The sequence below is a fragment of the Rhincodon typus genome, chromosome 27 (genome assembly GCF_021869965.1).
Source record: "Rhincodon typus isolate 14 chromosome 27, sRhiTyp1.1, whole genome shotgun sequence".
NCBI lineage: Eukaryota > Metazoa > Chordata > Chondrichthyes > Orectolobiformes > Rhincodontidae > Rhincodon > Rhincodon typus.
The window spans coordinates 31,811,373-31,835,558 of NC_063358.1; the positions used below are offsets into that span (position 1 = coordinate 31,811,373).

Genomic DNA, 24,186 nt, shown 5'->3' on the forward strand with positions numbered 1-24,186 from the left:
TATCCTGTGTCTGTCTTCTGAGGAGGTCATTATGGTTTTTCGCTGTGGCTCGTCTGAATTGGTGATTGATGAGTTGAGGGTGTCCTTCAACACCTCCAGGTGTCTGTCTTATTCTTCCTCATCCGAACAGATCCTGTATAGGAGTACGGCTTGTTGGTAGGGGATGGTTGTTTTAGTATATTTAGGGTGGAAGCTAGAGAAATGCAGCATTGTGAGGTTATCCGTGGCCATGTGTACCATAACTCTTAAGGTCAGCAAATTTTCTTCCCTAAAAGACCATAAAAACATCAGTTGTGTTTTATTTTCTCTTATAGCTTTGCAGTACCATCACTGTTTGTAACAATATTCTGACTGTTCATACGTTCTTGGCTGATATCCTCTTGGTTTGGGGGCTCAGAATGCCATACCAGAGACACTCCACCCACAAGGCCCTTCTGAGGAAGGGTCACCGGACCCGAAACGTTAACTCTGTTTTCTCCTCCACAGATGCTGCCAGACCTGCCGAGCTTTTCCAACAACTTTGTTTTTGTTCCGGAGTAAACAATATGTGGAGATAGAGCCTAAAGATACAGAAGAGCAGTTGGACAGATAAAGGAATGGTTAACAATCAGCCTGGGAGAATGAATGGCTTTAAATGGGGACTATCAGTGGCTAACAATGGGTAGTTTGTAATAGCAGATCATGTGATAATGAGGCCTGGTGTGTGAAGGGTTGGGGTAAGGTCTTGGAAGAAGGTGCCTCAAGCTCTAAAATTGTTGAATTCAATATTGAGTCCAGAAGGCTGAAGGGTTCCCAAGCGGAAAATGAGGTGCTGTTATTCCAGCTTGTGCTGAGTTTTGTTGGAGTACTGTAGTAAGCCTGAGACAGAGATATTGGCCAGGGAACAAGGTCGTGCATTGAAGCAACTGAAAGCTCAAGATGTTTTTTTGTGGACAGAACATAGGAGTTCTGTGAAATGGACACCCTGTCTATGCTTTGTTTCACCTGGAGGGTGTGTTTGGGCCCTTGGATACTGAGTAAACAGACAGGTGTTACACCTTCTGTGGTCGCAGGGGAAGGCACTGTGGAGCTGTGGACGGCTGCTCGGAATGAAGGGAGAGTGGACCAGGGTGTCCGGGAGGGAACGGTCCCTGCAGAAGACTGATAAGGGAGAGGAGGGAAATATGTGTCTGGTGGTGGTATCCCACTGGAGGTGGCGGAAATGGTGGCTAATGATCGTCTGGATGTGGATGCTGGTGGGATGTTAGGTAAGAACAAGGGGGACCCTATTGCTGTTGCAGGAGGGAAGAAAGGGGGTGAGGGCGGAAGTGCAGGAGATGGGCCAGACCCGGTTGAGGGCCCTGTCAACAATGGTGCTGGGGAATCATTGGTTGAGGAAGAAGGTGGACATTTCGGAGGCTCCCTTGTTAAAGTTGGCATCATCAGAACAGATGTGATGGAGGCGGAAGAACTGGGAGAATGGAACGGAGTTTTTACAGGAAAAAGGGTGTAAGGATTTATTGTCGAGGTAGCTGTGGGAGTCAGTGAGTTTGTAGTAGATGTTGGGGGCCAACCTATCCCCAGAAATGGAAACCAAGATGTCGAGGAGGAGAAGGGAGGAGTAAAAGATGGATCAGGTGAAGGTGACAGCAGGGTGGAAATTGGGAGTGAAATCGATACACTTTGCCAATTCTGCATGAGAGTACTCTCCTTCCTGAACTTCCAGTTCCTTCCTATTCCTTATAATGTCTCACCCCACAATCTCCAGTTGGCCCTTATCGTTATCACCATTCCCTCAGTGACACAGTCCAAATAAGCCCCTTTCTAGAGTTGAATTGCCCACTTTCCCCAAGAATCCCTCACAACATTTAAGAAATATCTGGATGAGCTCATAAAATGCAATGGACAGTAGGCTATAGGAGAAGTGCATGTAAATGGGATTAGTGTAATTTGGTGTTTGTTGGCCAGCATAGAGATGGTGGGCAGACAGGCGCGTTTTTATGCTGCTTGACTGTATGACCTTGGCCTAACACCCCAGATGGACTTATCAGCACAGCCTCAATAACCCACAGCTCACCCTCTGGATCAATGTCTCCAGACAACCCTGGTGGACTGACCTGTAATTCCCAGACTGGATGCACTTGACCTACAAAGTTGAACATGGCACAATCTCTGGATTGCAAGAAGACAGATCCCAGGACTCTGATAGAACCAAGGATTTGACTGACAGTGGCAAACCTCCTGGATGTGAATTGGATGAGGCATTTGATTTGATTGCAGCAGTATACCCCACTGACCAAAGAGCTTTCTCATCCCCCTAAGCACTGCTCCTCTTTCCTTTCACACATAGTCTCTTGACTGTAGGAACTACAGTGTGTTAGCCATGTAAACCGCTGCTAAATGCTACAGGTCTGACCTTTACAAAGCACAGAACCGCAGTGTGAAAAATGCACCTCATCATCACAAGCTGCCTGCCTTTCCTACTGCGATAAAAAATCAATGCAAACCACAGAGACTGTCAGCCTGTAGCTGAGCAGTAAACACCTTGTGTGCTAAAAAACAATGCATGCCATACAAAGACTAGCAGCCTGTGATTCAGTGTTGATGTCAGTGAGTGTACACTAAGAAAACAATGCGAAATAGACAGACACTGATGGCATCCACATAAGCATAATGTGAGTGAACACTGAAAAAGCAAGCTGAGCTATGAAATGTATCCTGTGCAGATGGATAAGAAGTGTGTGTATCCCTGTACTCTGTTATAATGCTGTGGCTTTAAGAGGTGTGTTTTGTGCTGGTTTCTTTTAGAGAGAGATGGGGGGACAGGTACAGAGCTGTCGATGAGAAGACAAACTTGTGAGGCCTTAAGTTTTCTTTTGAGCCGCAGTCTGAGGGGGTGAGGTCAAACTCTCACAGATCAAGGATTTTTAGCTCGCTTTCAGCAGTTGCTGTTGTGGGCATGAAGAAGTGGAAGCTATTTTTCCTTCTCTTGATTATAGTCAAAAGCTGGGGGTTCTCTTCCTAGGTGCTGGATTGCATGTAGACAAAATCTATTTCTCTGAAGTAGGGTTATACATTTCCTGCTCCTCTGATGCTGCCTCGCCTGCTGTGTTCCTCCAACTCCATACTGTGTTATCTGTTTCTCTGAATTTGCCTTTTGGCCAAGGGGAGTACTTATGGGATGTTACTATAATGGAACATTTAAGTAGTAATAGCTGCTGTATCTATTATTTTGTTAAATTTTCCAGTAGAATTAAGTTATTCTAAGTTCTTCTTTCTTTTGTTCTATTTTAATTATAGTGTTTGAATAATGCCGAGTAGGTTGATCAGTCAAAATACATCTGGAACACAGCATGTTACATTTCCCTTTAAAACAAGAAAAAATTAGAGTCTAGGCTTCTTTCTTAAAATATTTTGTGGCGGTCTGGTCTGTTCTACAACAACTCAAAGTGATTTGGTAGAAGCATGCAAGTCGTTGGTATCCCTGCATGCCAAACTAAAGTGTTGAAGGGTTGAAGTGGTGAAGTGGTGTGTGTGAGTTGGACTGAGAGCAGATGGTGTGGTTTTCCTAGTACTGACTTTTGCGGGCAATGTTTGCAAGAGATTGGTAGTCATGGAGCATGCAGGGGTAGTGTTGTGAAAAATGAGTTGCACAATGACCAATACAAGCATTAGGCAAGCTGCAGCTGCCAGATTCCTGCATTGATTTATATAGTGGAAACTTACACACATGATTTCTTGGGCAAAGACAGGAGTGGTGTTTAATTAAGTTGAGATAGAGCTTCAGTAAGACGCAAATATATGGAAATAGTGTAGTCACTGAAGTGACTCTGAAGTTGCCAACTGGACTTGAGGGGAAAATTGCAAATAATTTTCTTGAGGTTTAGATTCTGATCTTTTCATTCTTTCTGTACTTTCCACCTTTCTTGCCATTGTTCACTCCACATCAGGGAGGGATAATTCCACCTTGTATTTCAACTTGTGTACAATGCTGATCAGTTGGTAATGAAAGCCCACACCTTCCTGAGCAGCCAACAGTACGCATCAATAATTAGATATTTCCCTTCAGAAAGATGTTTTCCTTAATATTGCTAGAAATGGTAATTTTACCAGGAGGGGGACAGTGAATCTATGAAATGGGTGATCAAACCAACCTTACGTGACGAGATGTAAAGATTGAGAAAACATAGAGCAGAGAACAAGGGTGAATGAAGATATGAGAATTGAACTCAAATCAAATACAGTACAAGGACTGAAGTCAGAATTGAGAGTAAGAGAGAAAGGAAAAGAAACAAAATTAAATTTGATGTTTAATTCAGGTTTAATGCACAAATAAAGGAAGATCTTGAGAAATAAGGTTGAGGCTGAGATGTTGTTTGTGTGGGGCAAAGTAGTGGCACTGCATAAATATTTTCTTCACCTGTGCATTAGTTTATTTGCATTAATAACAGCATTTGTTGTGAGCACTCAGTTAATGGCTCATTATCTAAGAGCGAAATGCAAAGCTTTGTTTTTGATATCCTGTACAAATTATTTTGACCTTTTGCAGAACACCGAGTTCCAGCTGCAACAAAACTGTGTTCCTGAAACAAACATGGCAGGTTGGTTTACATATCAACAAGGCTTACGCTCCTGATTTGGGCATGATCATGTGCACACTGGTGGCTATATAACAGCTCTCCCCATCTTGTAAAGGATCTTAAGGGTTTGGAATTGAACTGAGTACAGGAGAAAGAAGCTGGTTTTCTTTGTCACTTGCAAGATAATATTTTGTGCACTGCTGATGCTGTTTTCTGAAAGTTCCCTTCCTCACATAATCCAAAACCTATTCTTTACGCTATCTGGGAAAAAAAAACTGACAAAAAGGTTTCATTTAATGAACAATACTGATGTATTGAGATGTGGTTGCTACAAAAAGATGCATAATATTAAGGGGATCAGTTAGCGGGATAACTGGTTTGCACTGTAGAATGAAGCTAACAGCATGGGTTGAATTCCTCCACCAATCAAGGTTACCATGAAGATTCTCCTGCTCAACCTCTCCTCTGAGGCATGGTGACTGTTAGCTTAAACTACTACCAGTTATCTATGGAGAATTTGCTTTACATGATGGTATACCTAAGCCAAGGAAAGGATTGGCATTTACATTGGAATGTCAGGAATCCGGTCCACATTGGCTATCGTTACTGTCTTTCTGGAATCTACACATGGGCAATCTAACATGGAAGTCCAGATGTTGCCTGTTAATGATTTTACATTTCTCCAGAGGTTGTGCTGTAGAGGGGCTCCAGATGCAATCAATAGCAAGTCCTTGAATTAATGAGAACTTTCATTGTTGCATGGTTAGTTTCACTGCAAAAATAACCCTTACAAAAGTTCAACTTTGTTGAATGAAGCATTAATTGATATTTAATGGCATACTAGCTTTATTACCACTACTAAAACATCCTCCGCACTGATCCTGGAAAGCTAATCTTATAATTGTAAAATATCAAATTTATCCATGATGATAAAAAATTGCACTATTTTTAAATATTTATTTAAGTTTTCAGTGCCAGTGCGATTCCAGGTTTGTAGGCTGTTCATTTCCGAAGACTAATGGATCATATCAAACATCATATCCCTTTGTTCACAGCAAGCAAGGCACTCACTGTGCCCATTTGGCCTGCGCTTACGAAGCTTGCAACACAATGCCCAACATTGTTTGTGATTCTGCAACTGGGCAAGATTTGCTAGATAATTCTGAAATGAAAAGAATTACACTAACATCCAACTTTGGATGGTAAGTCAGGCTCACAGTTTGTGCATTTACATGCACTGGTATCTCAATACGCAGAGTCCTGCTCCTTGCAAACAGATGGAACTGCACTTATTTCAAATAAATAAAACAGGCATTTGCTTGTTCATTTCCATGGGCAATTCCCTGGCCAATCAGGTACAAGAAGGTCAGTGTGAAATTTAAGGAAAGCCTGGTAGTTAATTATCAATCATTGTTAGTTGGTTCATTCTCCATGGCAACACCATTACTTATCAAAGTTCATTTATTAATCAATCAACACTCTTCTCTCATGCAACATAAATGTTAATTGACTTGGTATTCTTGTGAATTTGTCCTGATAAGTACAAGATGAAAAACTTTGACAAAGTGCATTTGTTCAGCAGTATTTATGTATTTTTAATTATACTTTTGGCTTTTAAATCCAATTCTAATCATTTAAATGGTTATCTGAAAGGTTAAATCAAAAGCAAAGAATATTAACTGCTCCTTACTCCTTGGTTTTCTGCATGTAAATGGTTTTCAATTTGTTTGCTTATTTCACCTGCTTACTAACATTAAGGCTGCTATATGTTTCACATTCTCTGATGTAGCCCCAGATATAAATTGCCATCGGGAAAGGGCAAGTCTTCACCATACAGATCACTGGACTTTTGTGGGAAGGTTTCTTTGAGACAAATGGTGTGTGCTGTTCTTCATCACTGACTGCACTATCGAGAGTTCAATGGGTTTTCCTGTGTTAGCAGGGAGAGTTGCACACTTAACATATACAATTCATGATAAAGTGGAAGTGGTGGATTACTAAAATTGACATCATGTGCATAAGATGTTCTCAATACTAGCACTGCACAAATATTCAAGTTTGCTGACATTGCTGGCAATTCCAAACTTCATTTCACTTAAACTTAAAACTTTAGAATCTGCTACGTTATCAACAAGGGCATTTATATTTTTGATCAACTACTAGATGTTAATTGAATAAAAATTCTCAATTGTGCACTCCTCTGCCACCTCTGGTCCCAGTGTTGATGACCTATTTTTCTTCCATAGCTATTGTGTCTCTTTTTTTGTATAGCTTAATGATAAATCCAAAACAATGCATTCTAGCGAGTATAACTCCAGGACAACTGCTCACTTTAAATGCAAAGGCAAAAGATGCATTTGTTTTTGTGGAAGATTTTGTTTTTGCAAGCTGCCATATTCAGTGGGCCATTTATTAGAAACAGCCATGTATTTTCATAATAAACATAATTTCAAAATAAAGATAACAAGCTGAAAAAATATTGACTTTAGTTTCAGAATATTTAGGCCATTACTTCTTTAAACTGATAGACCTGGCGTTAAGAGATTAAATATGTTAGTTGTTCAGCGTATTGATTGTTTAACATGAACAAATTAATATTGAAACTGAACGCTACACAATCTAAGCACAGCTAATGTAGAGTGAATGTTATGTCATTGTGAACAGCAACACGAGTGTTTTTTTTTATGTCATAGAGTTGTACAGCATGGAAACAGACCCTTTGGTCCAACTTGTCCATGCTGACCAGGTATCCTAAATTAATCTAGTCCCATTTGCCAGCATTTGGCCTGTATCCCTCCGAGCAACTCTTATTCATATATCCATCCATGTGCATTTGCAATGTTGTAATTGTACTAGTCTCCACCAACTCCTCCTTCAACTCATTCCATACATGCACTATCCCCTGAGTGAAAATGTTGTCCCTTAAGTCCCTTTTAAATCTTTCCCCCCTCATCTTAAACCTATGCCCTCTAGTACTGTACTCCCCTACCCTGGGAAAAAGACCTTGGCTATTCTCCATAACTATGCCCCTCATGAATTTATAAGGCTCTATGAGGTCACCCCTCAGCCTCCAATGCTGCAGGGAAAATAACTCCAGCCTATTAGCCTCTCCCTATAGCACCAACACTGGCAACATCCTTGTAAATTTTTTGTGAACCCTTTCAAGTTTAGTAGCATCTTACCTACAGCAGGGAGACAAGAACTAAATGTAATATTTCAAAAGTGGCCTCACCTATGTCCTGTACAGCCACAACATGACATCCCAACTCCTATACTCAATGCTCTGACCAACAAAAGGAAGTGTATCAAGTATCTTCTTCAACACCCTGTCTACCTGTGACTCTAGCTTCAAGGAATCATGAACCTACATCCCCAGATCTCTTTGTTCAGCAACACTCTCCAGGACCTTAACATTAAGTGCCCTGATTTGCTATGCCAAAATGCAACACCTCACATTTATCTGAAGTAAACTCCATCTGCCACTCCTCGGTCCATTTGCCCATCTGCTCAAGGCCCTGTTGTACTCTGAGATAACCTTCTTCACTGTCCACTACACCTCCAATTTTGATATCATCTGCTGGTCAAAGGCATCCAGTCAGAGAAACAACCCTTAACTACCACCCTCTGTCTCCTACTATCAAGCCAATTTTGCATCCAAATGGCTAGCTCTTCCTGGATTTCATGGGATCTAACCTTGCTAACCAGTCTACCATGCAGAGCTTGGTTGAATGCCTTACTGAATCCATTTGGACAACATCCACTGCTCTACCTTCATCAATCTGCATGTTTTGCAACAAAAGAGGATTGACAAGCTTTGGGTTTTTTAAGTAAACTCTACACATACAAAGGTGGCAAAAGTGCAAATGGATTTAGAATTGTTGTTCGCACAAATAATGAAAACAACATACACCCATTGCAAAATTAATAAATGACTTGTATGCATTGAAAAAGTAGACTTTAAAATACCAAAGTGTGAAGTTAATTATAAATCATATACTTAATTTGCATTTTCTGGATAAAACTGTTTGTGATTTTTATACATTCTGTCATAAAATAACTTTACACTAAAAGAATATTCTTAATGTATTAGTTGAAATTTTGCAAACATCCACATCCTCCCTCCACTAATGCTCAGTTGTTGTTGTGTCACCATAGTCTTACCAGACCCCATGGCTGCTCTCTCATTAGAGAGAGATGACAGGTAGTGATTTAATCTGAGTGCCACCATGCCTCAGGTGAGGGGAGAGGTTGAGAAGGACAGTCCTTTATGGTAACCTCAAGTGGTGATGGGAATTGAACCCACACTGTTGGTATTACACTGCTTTGCAAACCAACCATCCAGCCAACTGAGTTAAATCAACCCCCTGATATTGAGTACCAACAGTGTGTACTATCTGCAAGATGCACTGCAGAAATTCCAAAGATCCTCAGACAGCCCTTTCCAAACCCACAGCCATGTTCATCTATATTGGGCAGCAGATACATTGGAACACGACTTGCAAGTTCCCCTCCAATCCACTCACCTTTCTGACATGGAAATATATCGCCGTTCCTTCAGTGTCACTTGAGAGAGCTACTTGTGCAGTCTGCACCCAAAAACTGCCCAAGCTACAAAGTAGTCACATGAAAATGGTGTGGGATTGGCAAGGCAAAGTAAAATTGTTTATTCAGCAAACAAAAATCAACAAAAATCAATGATTCACACCTCTGAGAACATGCATTTCTGACCCAATAATTAGCAACTTCTGACTTAACATTCTTTAAAACAAGTGAAAATGCCCAAATGAAACTTACTGATATTTTTGCTCCTCACTTCCCAGAAAGAAATGGTCAAAGGTAGCAAATGCTTCATTTCCATTCCAGTCTTTCAGCTGAATGCGGAGAACATGAGGAGACTGGCTGGTTAGAAGGTGAACAAATTCATTTCCGAGCCAATATTCACCCGAGGGGTCTCCAAAGCCCTGATAAGACAATTGTGGTTAGTTTCCATTAAGTAGCAACCACACCAGAACAGAAGACTCTGATCCAAATGGAAAAATGTCTTTCAAAAGTGTGCACAAATTTCATACATTTGCTTGTGAATTCTGAAGATAAAATGGCTATGTTATCTTAAGGGCAATAAATCCATGTGGCTGAAAAGAAAACTGACAGCTGTGTTGATATTTCACGTAGAATAAAAGTGCATGTAAAGTTTTCTCCAATTTATTTGATAATCGTTTGTTTAAATAGTGTTGCTGTTATAATGGGGCACTCAGCTGTTGCTGTGGATTAAAGAGAAATGAAAAGAAAAGGTTAAATAAAACTTGGGGGGAAATAACATAACACCTGTTAACTGAAATGAACAGTTTCACAATACTAAATTAAAAATCACAGGTTTGGAAAAATGCAACAGCTGGTTCTGGTAAGCATATTTTTCATGAAGACAATCTACAACAAAAAGAAAACAGCTCAATCAGAAAGATGTTGAATAGTAACTCACTCTACTGTTGTATTGTCAGAAATTGGACAAAGTATATAGTGTAGCTGGCAGACTAAAATAATCATATGCCTTTGCACATTATCTATGGGCTTATTAACCAGAAGATCATATTAGTTTTAGTAGTAATAAAGATCATTTATATATTGTTGATAAAATCATGTCTTAGAAATAAACTTCTTTGTATTATTTTTATACCAGCTGAACTGGATTGTTCAATTTGTTTCCAATGGTTCCAAATTATATGCAGGGTTGTATTGTTGAGCTATATCCACAAAGAATCAAACCAAGATTACTTATACACTTTTTTTTATTTAGGTCCCCTGCAGATCTTGGAAAAGAAAGACTTCTAGCCAATCAATTTGGGTGACTCAAGGCTCGGTGAGTGGATAGTGTACAGATAATTGCACAAACCACTCTGCTTATTCACAATTTCAGCAGGTTGGAAACTATGATTTAGGTGAAAATAAATGCTTTTCCATATTAGTATCATAATGATATGCACACACAAACTGAATCCAGTCACAGAGATTCCATTTAAAGGGGTGTAAGCCTTATGACATTGTCAGACCTTCTTTGCTTCAAAATAAATGACACAATTGCACAACCAATAAATTATTCTATTATTAACTGAGTATTAGTAAAAGTACTGAGTTTTCCAAGTTCAAGCAATTAAGATTCTATCCTTAAAATAAAACCAATAATTAACAGCAGTTAACTATTTTCATTATTGGCTGGACAAGTTTTCACACAATGTACATTAAGAAATAGAATTTTAATGTAATTGCATATATATTCAAGGATGTAAAGCTTCTTCTCACAATAAATAAGGTTAAAATAAAACATATTTATACTCATAATTGAAATTCAGCAAATACATTTGCATTCTTCTGACTTTCTTTATGGTTTTCTACTCTGTTGGGTTGTTGTCTGTGTAGCTCATGGACATTCATAGTAAATTCTTAAGTAAATTAGCTGGGACCAGAGTATTTACAACCTTCCAGATGTCAGAAGATCTTATTCCAATAAATAAAAGTGCCACACAATGTAAACTGAGTCATTTGTTTAAAATGCCCAAACTTTTTAAAACAATCCAGAAAGGAGAGGTTGCAATTAAGCTAATGCAAAATGGATTCAGAGTATATCCTCAGCCTTTGATATATTGTGCTAGTTTTGATACTCCAATGACTTGGAAAACATGGCCTACATTTTTATTTCAATGCAATTAAAAGCAGTGAGACTGCAAAACTCTGAAAAAGGGTTTGAACAATTGTTCAATGAGCTTCAGTGGAAGGAAAATCAAGCACAGTGTACAAAAGAATGTATGTTGCTCTATAGTATCTTCTTGAGCTTTTGTTCCTTCTTCAATAATTAAAGGAAGATAAATAGAAAACAAACAAAAAGCAGAAAGTAGTCCCTAAGTTCGGAAGATTTTACTTCTTTGAAGTTCAAATAACTTATTTGCAGGAAATGTTAACAGTTTTTTCACCATGACAGACCAAAGGATAATAGTCTGCAACTGTTGGTTACCTGATACAAAATAGATGTCTTATTTTGACACTTGAAAGAAACTAAAAAAAATGCTTTCAAGCAGATCGTTGGTTGGGTTTGCTCACGAGCAACATATATTTATTTTCATTGATTCCTGAACAAAAGGCATCTGCCTCTCTCAGATTCTGCCAGTTTCCAATCTTCTATTCAGAAGCTCAGTGAATTTGACAACCTTCATCTAGCACTGGCTATTTTTGAAATTATAGAGTTAAAACATAATTGCCTGTTTGCATTACAACAAAATGTTTTAAAAGGTAAACAAAATCTTCAAAAAAACATTCTGTCTCTAAGAATATTTCAATCCTTTTCTGTTATCTTTTCTCTGTTTTACTTTCTCTACATGATTTACCTTGATTTAAATATTCTATTCTAAAAATAAATCTTAAATATTCTACTATAGAGTCATAGAGATATACAGCATGGAAACAAACCCTTCAGACCAAATTGTCCATGCTGACCAGATTCCTAAATATATCTAGTCCCGTTTGCCAGAATTTGGCCCATCTCCCTCTAAACCCTTCCTATTCATGTACCCATCCAGATGCCTTTTAAATGTTGTAATTGTACCAGCCTCCACCACTTCATCTGGCAGCTCATTCCATACATGCACCACTTTCTGTGTGAAAAAATTTCCCCTTAGATCCCTCTTAGGTCTTTCCCCTCACATCTTAAACCTATGCCCTCTAGTTTATGACTCCTGCACTCCAGGGAAAAGACCTTGTCTATTCACTCTATCCATGCCCCTCATGATTTTATAAACCTCTATTAGGTCACCCCCACCCAGCCTCCGATGCTCCAAGGAAAATAGCCCCAACCTATTCAGCCTCTCCCTATAGCTGAAACCCTCCAACCCTCGCAACATCCTTGTAAATCCTTTCTCAACCCTTTCAAGTGCACAACATCCTCCCAATAGCAGGGAGACCAGAACTGCATTCAATATTCAAAAAGTGGCCTAACCAATGTGCTGTACAGTCACAACATGACCTCCCAGCTCCTATACTCAATGCACTGACCAATAAAGGAAAGCATACCAAATGCCTTCTTCACTACCCTATCTATGTGCAACTCCGCTTTTAAGGAAATATGAACCTGCACTCCAAGGTCTCTTTGTTCAGCAATATTCCCAGGTCCTTACCATTAAGTGCATAAATCCTGCCCTGATTTACCTTTCCAAAATGCAGCACCTCACATGTATCCAAATTAAATTCCATCTGCCACAGCTTAGCCCACTGGCTCATCTGATGAAGTTCCCACTGTACTCTAAGGTAACCTTCTTCACTGTCCACTACACCTCCAATTTTGGTGTAATCTGCAAGTTTACTAACCATACCTTGTATGTTCACATCCAAATCATTTATATAAATGATAAAAAGCAGTGGACCCTGCACCGACCCTTATGGCATACCGCTGGTCACAGGCCTCCAGTCTGAAAAGCAATCCTATGCCACCACCCTCTGTCATCTACCACTTCTGTATCCAAGTGGCTACTTCTCCCTGTATTCCATGTGATCTAACCGTGAAAACCAATCTACCATGGGGAACCTTATTGAACACCTTGCTGAAATCCATTAGATCACATCCACCACTCTGCCCTCATCAATCCACTTCGTTACTCCTTCAAAAAACTCAAACAAGTTAGTGAGACATGGTTTCCCATGTACAAAGCCATCTTAACTGTCCCTAATCAGTACTTGCCTTTTCAAATACATGTAAGTCCTGGCCCTCAGGATTCCCTCCACCCACTTGCCCACCAGTGATGCCAGGCTCAACGATCTGTAGATCCCTGACTTTTCCTTACCAACGTTCTTAAATAATGGCTCCATGTTAGCCAACCTCCAGTCTTCTGGCACCTCACCTGTGGCTATCGATGATAGAAATATCTCAGCAAGGGGCCCAGCAATCACTTCCCCAGCTTCCCTTAGATTTCTTAACTTTTTTTTTTGGTTTAAGCTTGCATGCCTCAATAAGGATTATTGAATCCGATTAATTGAAAAGAAACAACATTACTTAGCCCGTACACATGGAGTAGAGCTTAATTTAGATGAAGGAGTTCTGGCATGCTAGCGGGAGAGCCACTGATAGCTCCTGTGTCTCTCTTTTCAAGAAAGCTTGCCGTATTAATTACAAGTCATTACTTAACATAAGGCACTCCATGGTTTAATGGCCGCAGGGACAGAGAGCATGTTCAATGAGGTTGATTGGTTCAGCAGGATAGAGACGATGACTGCTGTTGAGGCCGAGGATCACCAATGGCAGGAGTGGAATAATGAGTTGAGGGTCCCAAGGGATGATGCTGGAGGTTGGTATCAAATGCAAATAGTGGTTCTCAACAAGTCCAATTTTCCCAATGCCAGGTTTGTCCATAAGGCATTGAGTGCCTTTCAAAGAGGAGTTATCCTCTCCACTCCCATCCCAGCCCGGGAGCAATCCCGATAGCGCTTGCTTTTCTACCTCCCCACGTGATGTGTTCCCCATCTACTGCTGTATTTAACAACAGTGGCAGTGGAATGGACCCCTTCAGTTGGTATTAATTAGGACAGGAAGGTAGCAGGGTCATGAGCCTCCCACTCAATTCAATGCCATCCTTGCACCAAATTGATTGAGGGAGTAGACGTTAAATTCTAGTCACAAGTCCTAGACTCCCCATTGAGAGCACAGCCGTGAATCTGTCTCTTTATTCCCACAATGTGCTATGTGAAAATCCATCAGAATTGGGGCGTGGAATGTATTGTCGGAGAGGGTAGTCATTGGGGGCATTTGAGCAGCTATTAGATAGGCATATGGATGATAGTATAAGGTAGGCGTGGAGGTTATATAGACCTTAGGCTTAGGGTAAAAGTTCCCCACAACATCGTGGGCCTGTACTGTTCTATGTTCTATGTTCTATTTGTTCTAATTGTTAAAGTAACTGAATGTATTACGAATGGTGAGCAGTGCTCATTTACCACTTACAGGTAAAATACAGATCCTTATATTCCCTTGTTCTTGATTCCTCCATCAGAGGAACCAGCTGCTTCTTCCTATCCTATCAGATGTTGGAAATTGCAATTTGATTTATTGCTTAACAAAGTGAACTTTTAGAGCTCCACACTTAATTTTATGGCAAAGTCAAGGGTAACAATAAATTTCGAACTATGACATCCAGTAGCATATTTGGGAAACAACTTTTTCATGCTAAAAGGGTTAGAAATATGACATATGACATTGGCTGTTGGTATTGGGTCCAATGAGACATTCAAGATAAGAAAGCTGGACTTCATTTAGGCAAGGGTAAAATGGATATGGAGCAAAGGTGAGTAAATGGAGCTAAGATGTCTTTCAGCCATGTTTTTAAAGAATTATTTCATAATGTGGGCATTGCTAGCAAGATCATCCCTAATTGACCATATGTAGTTTGCTAAAGTATTTAGAGTTTACCACATTACTGTGAGTCTAGAGTTGTACATAGGTGAGGTAAGAATGGCAGATTTCTTCCCTGAAAGGACATTAGTGAACTGGATGAGCTTTTACAACAATCAATCATAGTTTCATGGTCACTATTTCATAAACTAAGTTTAATTCCAGATTTTATCAACTGAATTTAAATTCTATTTGGTTCCATTGTGGAATTTAAACCCTTGTCTCCAGAACATTATCCTAGGATCCTGAAGTGTGAGCCCAAGGTTATTACTGCTATATCCCTGGAGGATTGAATGGTAGGACAGATTTGGGGAACTGAATTGTCTGCTCCTATTATGACATTGAAAGTCAATATGCTCATCTTCTCCTCAAATGACATGACGTGAATCTATGAACTCTTGGTGAATTCAAACACAGCCTTTTAACTGCTCTTTTTCTTGCATGCTTTATTCAGTTAAATAGAAGGCTGATATTTATGCTCTTAAGTAGATGAATCCTTTTCTCCCTTTGCTTTCAGACAAGGTAGATACTGGTGTAGATTACTTCACTGAAGTAGCAACTCAGGAGCCAAGGTTAATGTTCTGGGGACATGGGCTCACCTCTTCTCGAGTGGCTGGCAGAATTTAATTCTAGATTTTATTACTTTAAATTTAAAATATCCTAAGTAATGCTGACTGTAAAAGTACTTTGACCGTAAAATTCTTGCAAAAACCCATTTGGTTCTCTAATGTCCGTTGAAGAAAGTAAGAAAATCTACATTCTTTACCCAGTCTTGTCTATATGTGCCTGCACACCTGCAGGATGTGCTTGATTCCTAATTGCCCTTTTGAAATGCCCTGTCTACCATTCATTTCAATCAGAATTAACGGTGGCCAACAATTACTACCTTTATCAACAATTCCCACGTCCCATTGAAGAGTAACTCAAAACTTCACAGCTTACTTTCCATCCTGTGAACAATCAGTGTCATTAAGCATTGAGTGTAAGTACACACTTTAAAATGTTCACAACTCATACAGAAGTTTCTTCATAAAAAGAAACAAAACAACATAAATCATGAGAACTGGTGATATCAATGCGGCTCGCTGAACTGAGCATATTTCACCATTCAATATGGTCATGCCACGTCTTGGGTTTCAACTCCATTTCTAAACCATTCCCAATATCTCTTGATTGCCAAAGAGACCAAAATTCTATCATAACCTGAAATATATTCAATGAAGTCACAATGGCTGATCCACAACCATTTAGGCCACAAAATTCTAAAAGTTTACAGCCCTTTGAGTGAAGTAATTTTAGCACATCTCAATCCTAAATGATAGTTCCTTACCATTTGGTTTTTAACCCTCCAGGCTGGAGAATCTCTCAGTACTTGTCTTGTCTAGCCCCTTCATTATCTTCCAAGAATGTTCCAATACAGTTACATTCCATTCTGCAAACTTTCTTAAAATATAGATCGGATATGTTCAGCCTTTCAAAATAGGATGATCCTTTCATCCCAAGGACCAAGCTAATGAACTTTTGCTGTATTAACTTCAATGCAAGTACATACCTCTTTAGACAGAAAGATCAAAATTGTGCAGGGAATTCTTGGCGAAGTCTGAATAAAGCCACATACAGTTGTGGTTGGCAGCTATGTTTTTTTAACCTCCTTGTGAAGCCTGACAAATCATTTGCTTTCCTAATTTTGTGCTGCACCTGTATGCTAATTTCCTGTCTTCCTTGTCGGAGTACACACAAGTGTCTCAGAACATCGACATTTAAAAGCTTCACGCCTTTCAAACATATTCTACTTTTGCATTTGTGATCACTCCATTGGTCACAACATTCCAATTTCAAAATGCCCCATATGTCCCTTCTCTCTGCTTTCGGTCCAATAACTAGCCCACTCTCCATCCTGTTATGATTATGATTAAATTAGAATATTAATTTTCAACTTCCATGATCTGATTTTAATATTTAGGACCTTCATTGGACTTCCTTTAAAAAAAACACACACTGAATTAAGATGGTAGGAGTGGCCACCAATAAGCCAAGCTCATTAAATGATCAATCAACAAGAATCATACCAAGCCAAAATTGACATTATTAAACAAATGGCTTGGAATAATATCCCCTGCTTGTTGGTTGATTCATAACTTCTTGAACTTCCATGTGTTAGGCTGAAGTTTGGTTCATGATTATCTAGCCTGAAACAAAAACAATGAAATCAGACATGGGAATACACCAGTGAAATGTATCTCACATAACTGGCTTTTGGGCACCATGGGGAAAGAAAATGGATTTGTAACAGCAATGGCCTAGTGGTATTATGCCTGGACTGTTTAATCCAGAGACTCAGGTAATGATCTGGGGACTTGGGTTTGAATCGTGCTGCGGCAAACATCTGGTTCACTAATGTCCTTTAGGGAAGGGGGAACTGCCATTCTGACCTGGTCTGGCCTTCATGTGACTCCAGACCCACAGCAATGCAGTTGACTGTCAACTGCCCTGTGGGCAATTAGGGATGGGCAATAAATGCTGCCTAGCCAGCGATGCTCTTATCCCATGAATGAATTAAAAAAGGTGGAATTTCAATTCAGTAAATATCTGGAATTAAGAGTCTAATGATGAGCATGAATCCATTGTTAATTGTTGAAAACCCCATCTGGTTCACTAATGTCCTTCAGGGAGGGAAACTGCCATCTTTACCTGATCTGGCCTACATGCGACTCCAGACTCACAGCAATATGGTTGACTCTTAACTGCTCTCTGGGCAATTTGGGATGGGCACTAAATGCTGCCTAGCCAGCGACGCTCTCATCCCATGAATGAATAAATTATAAAAAAAATCTCCCTCATTCCCTTTTTTTCTCAGCCTCTCAGAGGCAATACCTGGTGAAAGATAAATCGGAGAAACACCCATTCATCAAAAACTCAAATATATCTCCTGGTTTCACTCCTGTTGAAGTTACAAGTAATCAAGTAAACAACCATGGTCTTGGGTTAAAACCTTACACCTCAAGGACTCTAAGGATTTTTAAAATTGCTGAGTTTTTTTCTTCCATTTTGTATTTAACACTCAGCCTTTTTATACTTCATATCTGTTAGTGCATCTGTATGTTTGAGGTTGTTTTTTATTATTTTCCTCAGGGTTACAAAGGAAAATAATTCATTTTCTGCACTCAATGAAATGTTGTGATTGGACCTTTCTTTATTATCTGGAAAACTGATGTGAGATATAATTGTGCTCTGAAAGGAATTAAAGGCCTTTGTTGCATCCAGCTGAGGCGGGGGGTTCGGGGGGGGTGTTAAAATAAAGGAGCTGATTCAAACCCCTGAGCTAGTTACAGCAATGCTAATATATCAATCTAACCCCATGAGCCCTGATCTTGTGTATCAACATTTAAATGATATCTTATCAAATTCCTTTAGACAATCCAAGTATGCCATATTTGTTGATTCCCCTTTATCTACCCTATTAGTTACATTCTTAAAAAAATCTATTAAGTTGTTCAACAGAATTTCCCTTTTGCAAAATCATGTTGACTTATTCTGATCATACTATGCTTTTATGAGAACATTCACTTCTTTAATCATAGATTGTTAATTTCCAAATGATTGATGTTAAGTTAACTGACCTGTTCCTGGTTATTTGCTCATCATTTCTTCAATAACAGTGCTACGTGTACTGATTTCCAATCTGTTGTGACTATCCCAACAGTAAAGGAATTTTGAAAAACAGTAGTGTATCCACTGTCCCTGCAGCTATCACTTTTCAAACATTAGGCTGTCAGATCATGAAGATTTATTGGAGTTTAGTCCCTTGAGTTTCTCAGTTGATGTTCAATATTTTAATTTCCTCACTCTTATTCACCCTTGCACTAACCTTTATCTTTCCTTTGCTGAAAACCATGACAGTGGATGGTTTTAACTTATGAAATATTGCATTTGTCTTGAAATTATTGCCAATAAGATTATTCATGTAAAAATTCATCACATTTAGTGAGTGAACTATGTTTTCAAAGTTGTTTTGAATTTATATCCAATGCTTCTAACAGGAAATTTCTCGATACCCAAAACTGATGACAGAAGCAACACAGCCATGAGCTCATTATATTTTAATAAAAGTTAATCTTGTAAAAATAGATGCTCATCCTTGGCACTTACCTTGCCCCATTTACCTACTCTAAGAGGATATGCAACATCGGATGGGGAAAGTAAATAGAAGAATCTCACTAGTCATCACTAATCCTGCTTTCCTTCTAAGTGTCCACATGTTAATCAGTGCTTTTTACTGGTTGAGTAGGGCATCCACAGAAGGGAGATGGGATCCTTCCAAAATGATATAGACTGGATGGGAAAACCCAGCAATGTGCCAGCTTTCCTATCAAGTGGAGTCTGGGGGAGAAGGTACGTATTAGCCATTATGGTTAATCAAGGCAAGAAAGCTGCTAAAGACCACAGAAAAAAGCCTTAGATTTCTCCCACACAATCACCCTTCACAATCAAAACTGGTATCTTCTTGCTGCCGATGCTTTAAAATGTGTGTGTGTGTGTGTGTGTGTGTGTGTTTTGGACAGTGGGGTGGCTTCACAGAGGCCATTTTTTTGGAACTAGCACTGGATATTTTCCTGACAAGAATGTACTGCCACCATGGAAAAAAGCCTTGGATAATAATTGGTAATTTACACATGAATAATTCCCAATGGTGTAAACTGGGTATATGATTAGTGTACGTCTCTGAACTGAGAGAATGAAACATATCTGTTGAAATTAATGAAAACTTTTCCCTGATAATATTTTTCGCATTTTTTACAGGATGGGAATAAATTCTTCTCTTTCTGGGCTGTAACCAAAAATAACTACAATGTCTACAAGAATACATCTGAACAACAAATTCAACCACAAATATGTGGGGTATGCAACTGTTTTTCATTTACTAATAAGAGAATATGCTGCATGGATTCTGCCTAAGATGGGAAATCATGAACCACACTACTACCATTCCATCCCCCGCTCCTCCTCCTCCAACCTCCCAGCAAGTTTTTTGTCTCCCTTGGAGGTCTTTCATAAATTCCCAACACTCTTCTGCAGAGGGAGGGATAGATTGATACCAAATAGAAAACAGACAATCACTATCCATCTCCTGCTGTACAAAAGAACTGACTGATCTCAATCCCCACCTTTGGAATTTACCTCAGACTGACTGGAGATTTGCTTTAGAATTTCTAGGCTGCCTTTCATAGACCCAAGATGATTCAGAGCTCATCAGTTACTTATGAAGCATTTTTTCCTTGACAAAAACCAGCAGTTAATGTGTTGACAACACCCAATTTCTCTCCTTGTCCCCATGGCAAATCACCAATAGGAGAAATGATCAAAAAAAATCTGTGCTTCCCGAACTTGATTCTATGTGGAATAAATTCTAGCCATCACACCTGGAGAACCCCAAAAATGCTGCAGGATCCATCAGCACCAATGAAGAGAACAGGCAAATTAACATTTTAGGTGTGCCCCTCCATCAGAACTGGGAAAAAAAAAATCCAAATAACTGCATTTGAAAAATAACAGAGCAAAGGAAACCAAAAAAAAGCAAGTAAATTTATCAATTTCTTTCCTTATTCATAAGTAGATTTTCCCTTAACTTAATCCTGTTCCTTTCTGAACACTGTCCATTTATAAAGTCCATAGTTCTGTTGAATGTTGTGCAATTTGGCTATAAGGTTGTTTATTTATTGCACAAGTGTGGACTGACCTAGTGTTGCTGTTCTGTTTTCTGATTTGCCTGGTTTCTTATGTATTTTGCTTAAACAGTAGAGTCTGCTCTTCTGTGAATGTGCAATGGGATTTCTAACAACTATATCATATATTGATTTAACTTTCGTTCTAACATATGGCATCTTCAACAATACATTCCCAAACTGTCACCTAGATTATGTGCTGAAATCCTGGAGTTCATTTCAATTCATATGATACTGACAGATACCAAGAAGCCGTATGAACGATAGTGAACCAAAATCAATAATTGCTGGAAAAACTCAGCAGGTCTGGAGCATTTATGGTAAGAAAGCACAGTTAATGCTGCAGGTCCACTGATCCTTCTTCAAAACAATAGAGAAAATGGACTAATCACACAATACTGTGAATACCTGTGGGCAAATTTTGAATGTTCTAAATTGAAAATAAATTCACAACCAGGCTGTTAACCATTGAATTGTTGCCAATTCTAACCTTTAAGTTCATTGTTTTAGTTTTGTTGACTTTTTGAAATACTGTATAAAACCACACACTGAACACCTCACTCCAATGTTGAAGGATATGTCAGTATGCACAAGAAACACAAGCACTCATGAGCCAGTTAAGCCTGCTGCTCGTGCAAAATAAACAAGTTAGACAACCAGACATTTTCTCTTTTGTGATTCATGAATTGGGTGCAGATTTTACTCACAACTGCACTGGCTTTTGGATGCTTTTTTTATGTAAGTTTTCTCTCAAACATGTTTTCATATCACAGAATGTAAACATTATCCTGAAATTGAACAATTGAGCATCATTTTATATCTTTTTTGGATTAAAAAATATTCCTTGATGTATTTAAGAACGGTAACCGAAAGATGAAAGTGTGGGTAATGACATTATGTAAGCATTTTTGACCAGTTTATCCAGTATATCACTTGTGAATGTTTTAATATTTGAAAATGATTTTGAAAAAATCTGTGTGGAAATATTTACTGGTTACATTGGTACACAAGAGTTAGTTTCTCAGTAAATATTTTTTGGAAGTTTTTAAAATGCACAAGTTGGAAGCTTATGACTTAATTGCAGACAGCACTGGAGAAACCACATCTGGATACTGTGCATACATTGGTCACTTTATGTAAGGAAGGACACAAATGCATTACACGTGGTTCAGAGAAGGTTTACTAGACTAATATCTGGAATGGGCATGTTGTTTTATGAGGCAAGGCTGGAAAGGTTGGAAAGGCTAGGCTTATATCCATTGGACTTTAGAAGAGTAAGAGGCAATTTAATTGAAACATAGAAAATTCTGAAGTGTCATAGGTAAAGAGGATATTTCCTCGAATGGGAGAATCTAAGACTAATGTTCACTATTTAAGTGTCGGCGCATATATTTAAACCAGAGGTTCATCAATTTTCTTTCTTTCGGAGGGTTATGAGACTTTGGAAATCTCTCCCTGAAAAGACTAACTGAGGCAGAGTCCTCAAAAATTTTTAAAGGCAGAAGTGGATAGATTTTTGTGAAGCAAAGGATTGAAAGCTGAACTGAGGCAGGCAATATGTATTCAAGGTTACAGTCAGAATGGACATGATCGTATTAAAAGGTTGAGCAGGATGAAGGGCCTACTCCTGTTTCTGATTTGTATGTCCCTTGCACAAAATCTGCAACTGGGTACAATTAATGGAAACTCACAATGGAGATTAATACAATCTGAGTGTAGGTCTGGTTTTATGGGTGACTAATCTTCCAGTGAGCTAAATATAGAACATAGAACAGTACAAAACAGGAACGGGCCCTTCAGCCCATGATATTGTGCCAAGTATGGTGCCAAATTAAACTTAGCCCTTCTGCCTGCCCTTGGTTCATATTCCTCTTTTCCTTGTATATTCATGTGTCATCTAAAAGTCCCCTAAACACCACTATCGTATCTGCCTCCACCAAAGAAGATGCTTCGTCAAATGAAACAAAATATTACGGGAACTCATTTGCATTGGACATCATTTTCACTTGAAATTCCTTGATCATTTTACTGCTTCTTTTGTGATTTTCCAACACAACATCATGGAGACTCCAGATGTATGTTATTAAACAACGACATTGGGAATAATTCCATTAACATGGCATAGTTCACCTCTCCTAATATCTCTTTCATTCCCTTGGTGTCAATTTTCTTTGGCCTGTTACAATTGTGAGGTGCCTTCAGTGCATTTTAGTATATTGAATGCACTTCATCTAACTACAAAGGAAAGCATATTCCCAGATTGTTCTTATTAGGGTAGATCAAGACCAAGGACTATAAACCCTGCATACCTGGGGGTCCGCTACAATTGTTCAGATAAAGGCCTACTCATGCTCGGTTCTGTGACTCTATACGCAGTAAGAATTACTACAGGCATTTAAAAAAGGAACAAGTGAGAGTTGGTCCTCTTAAGGGTGAGTTTGTGCAATTAATAATGGAAAACAGATGAACAGCAGATGAATCAAATAGATATGTTGCTACTGTCTTCAACATAAAGGACAAAAATAACATCCCAGAAGTAATTGTGAATCGGAATGTGACAGAATGTGAAGAATTTAGAAGAATTACAATCACCAGAAAAAAGGTGCTGAGAAAGTTGTTAAAACCAAAATCAGACAAATACCATGACCCTGATGGGCTTCATCCTAGGGTGTTAAAAGAAGTGGCTGCTGAAATAGTGGATGTATTAGTTTTAATTTTTCAGAATGCCCTGGGTATTAGAAAGGGTCGCAGTAGACTGGAAAGTAGCAAATGTGACACCTCTATTCAAGATTGAAGGGAGTCAGAAGCAGGAGTCTACAGACCATTAAATGCAAGAGCAGAAGTAGGCCATCCAACCACAGATAGTATGAACTGCAGATGCTGGAGAATCCGAGACAACAAGGTGCAGGGCTGGATGAACACAGCAGGCCAAGCAGCATCATAGGAGCAGAGAGGCTGACGTTTCGGGCCTAGATCCTTCATCAGAAAAGGGGGAGGGGAAGGGGGTTTTGAAATAAATAGGGAGAGAGTGGGAGGCGGATAGAAGAGGGATAGAGGAGAGGATAGGTGGAGAGGAAACAAACAGGTCAAAGAGGCGGGGATGGGGCCAGTAAAGGTGAGTGTAGGTGGGGAGTTAGGGAGGGGATAGGTCAGTCCAGGGAGGACGGACAGGTCAAGGGGGCGGGATGAGGTTAGTCGGTAGGAGATGGGGGTGCGGCTTGAGGTGGGAGGAGGGGATAGGTGGGAGGAAGAACAGGTTAGGGAGGCGGGGACGAGCTGGACTGGTTTTGGGATGCGGTAGGGGGAGGGGAGATTTTGAAGCTTGTGAAATCCACATTGATACCATTGGGCTGCAGCGTTCCCAAGCGGAATATGAGTTGCTGTTCCTGCAACCTTCAGGTGGCATCGTTGTGGCACTGCAGGAGGCCCAGGATGGACATGTCGTCTCAGGAATGGGAGGGGGAGTTGAAATGGTTCG

At 39.4% G+C, this 24,186-nt stretch overlaps 1 protein-coding gene across 1 annotated transcript in view; it reads right to left on the minus strand.

Annotated features, from left to right (window-relative positions):
• The window catches only part of LOC109927829 (angiopoietin-2-like), a 220,454-nt gene that overhangs the window by 57,938 nt on the left and 138,330 nt on the right, over positions 1-24,186 (minus strand). Inside the window, exon 7 of the mRNA XM_048613114.1 lies at positions 9,354-9,520. Within this exon, the coding sequence (XP_048469071.1) occupies positions 9,354-9,520 (167 nt within the window). The remainder of the gene's footprint in view (positions 1-9,353; positions 9,521-24,186) is intronic.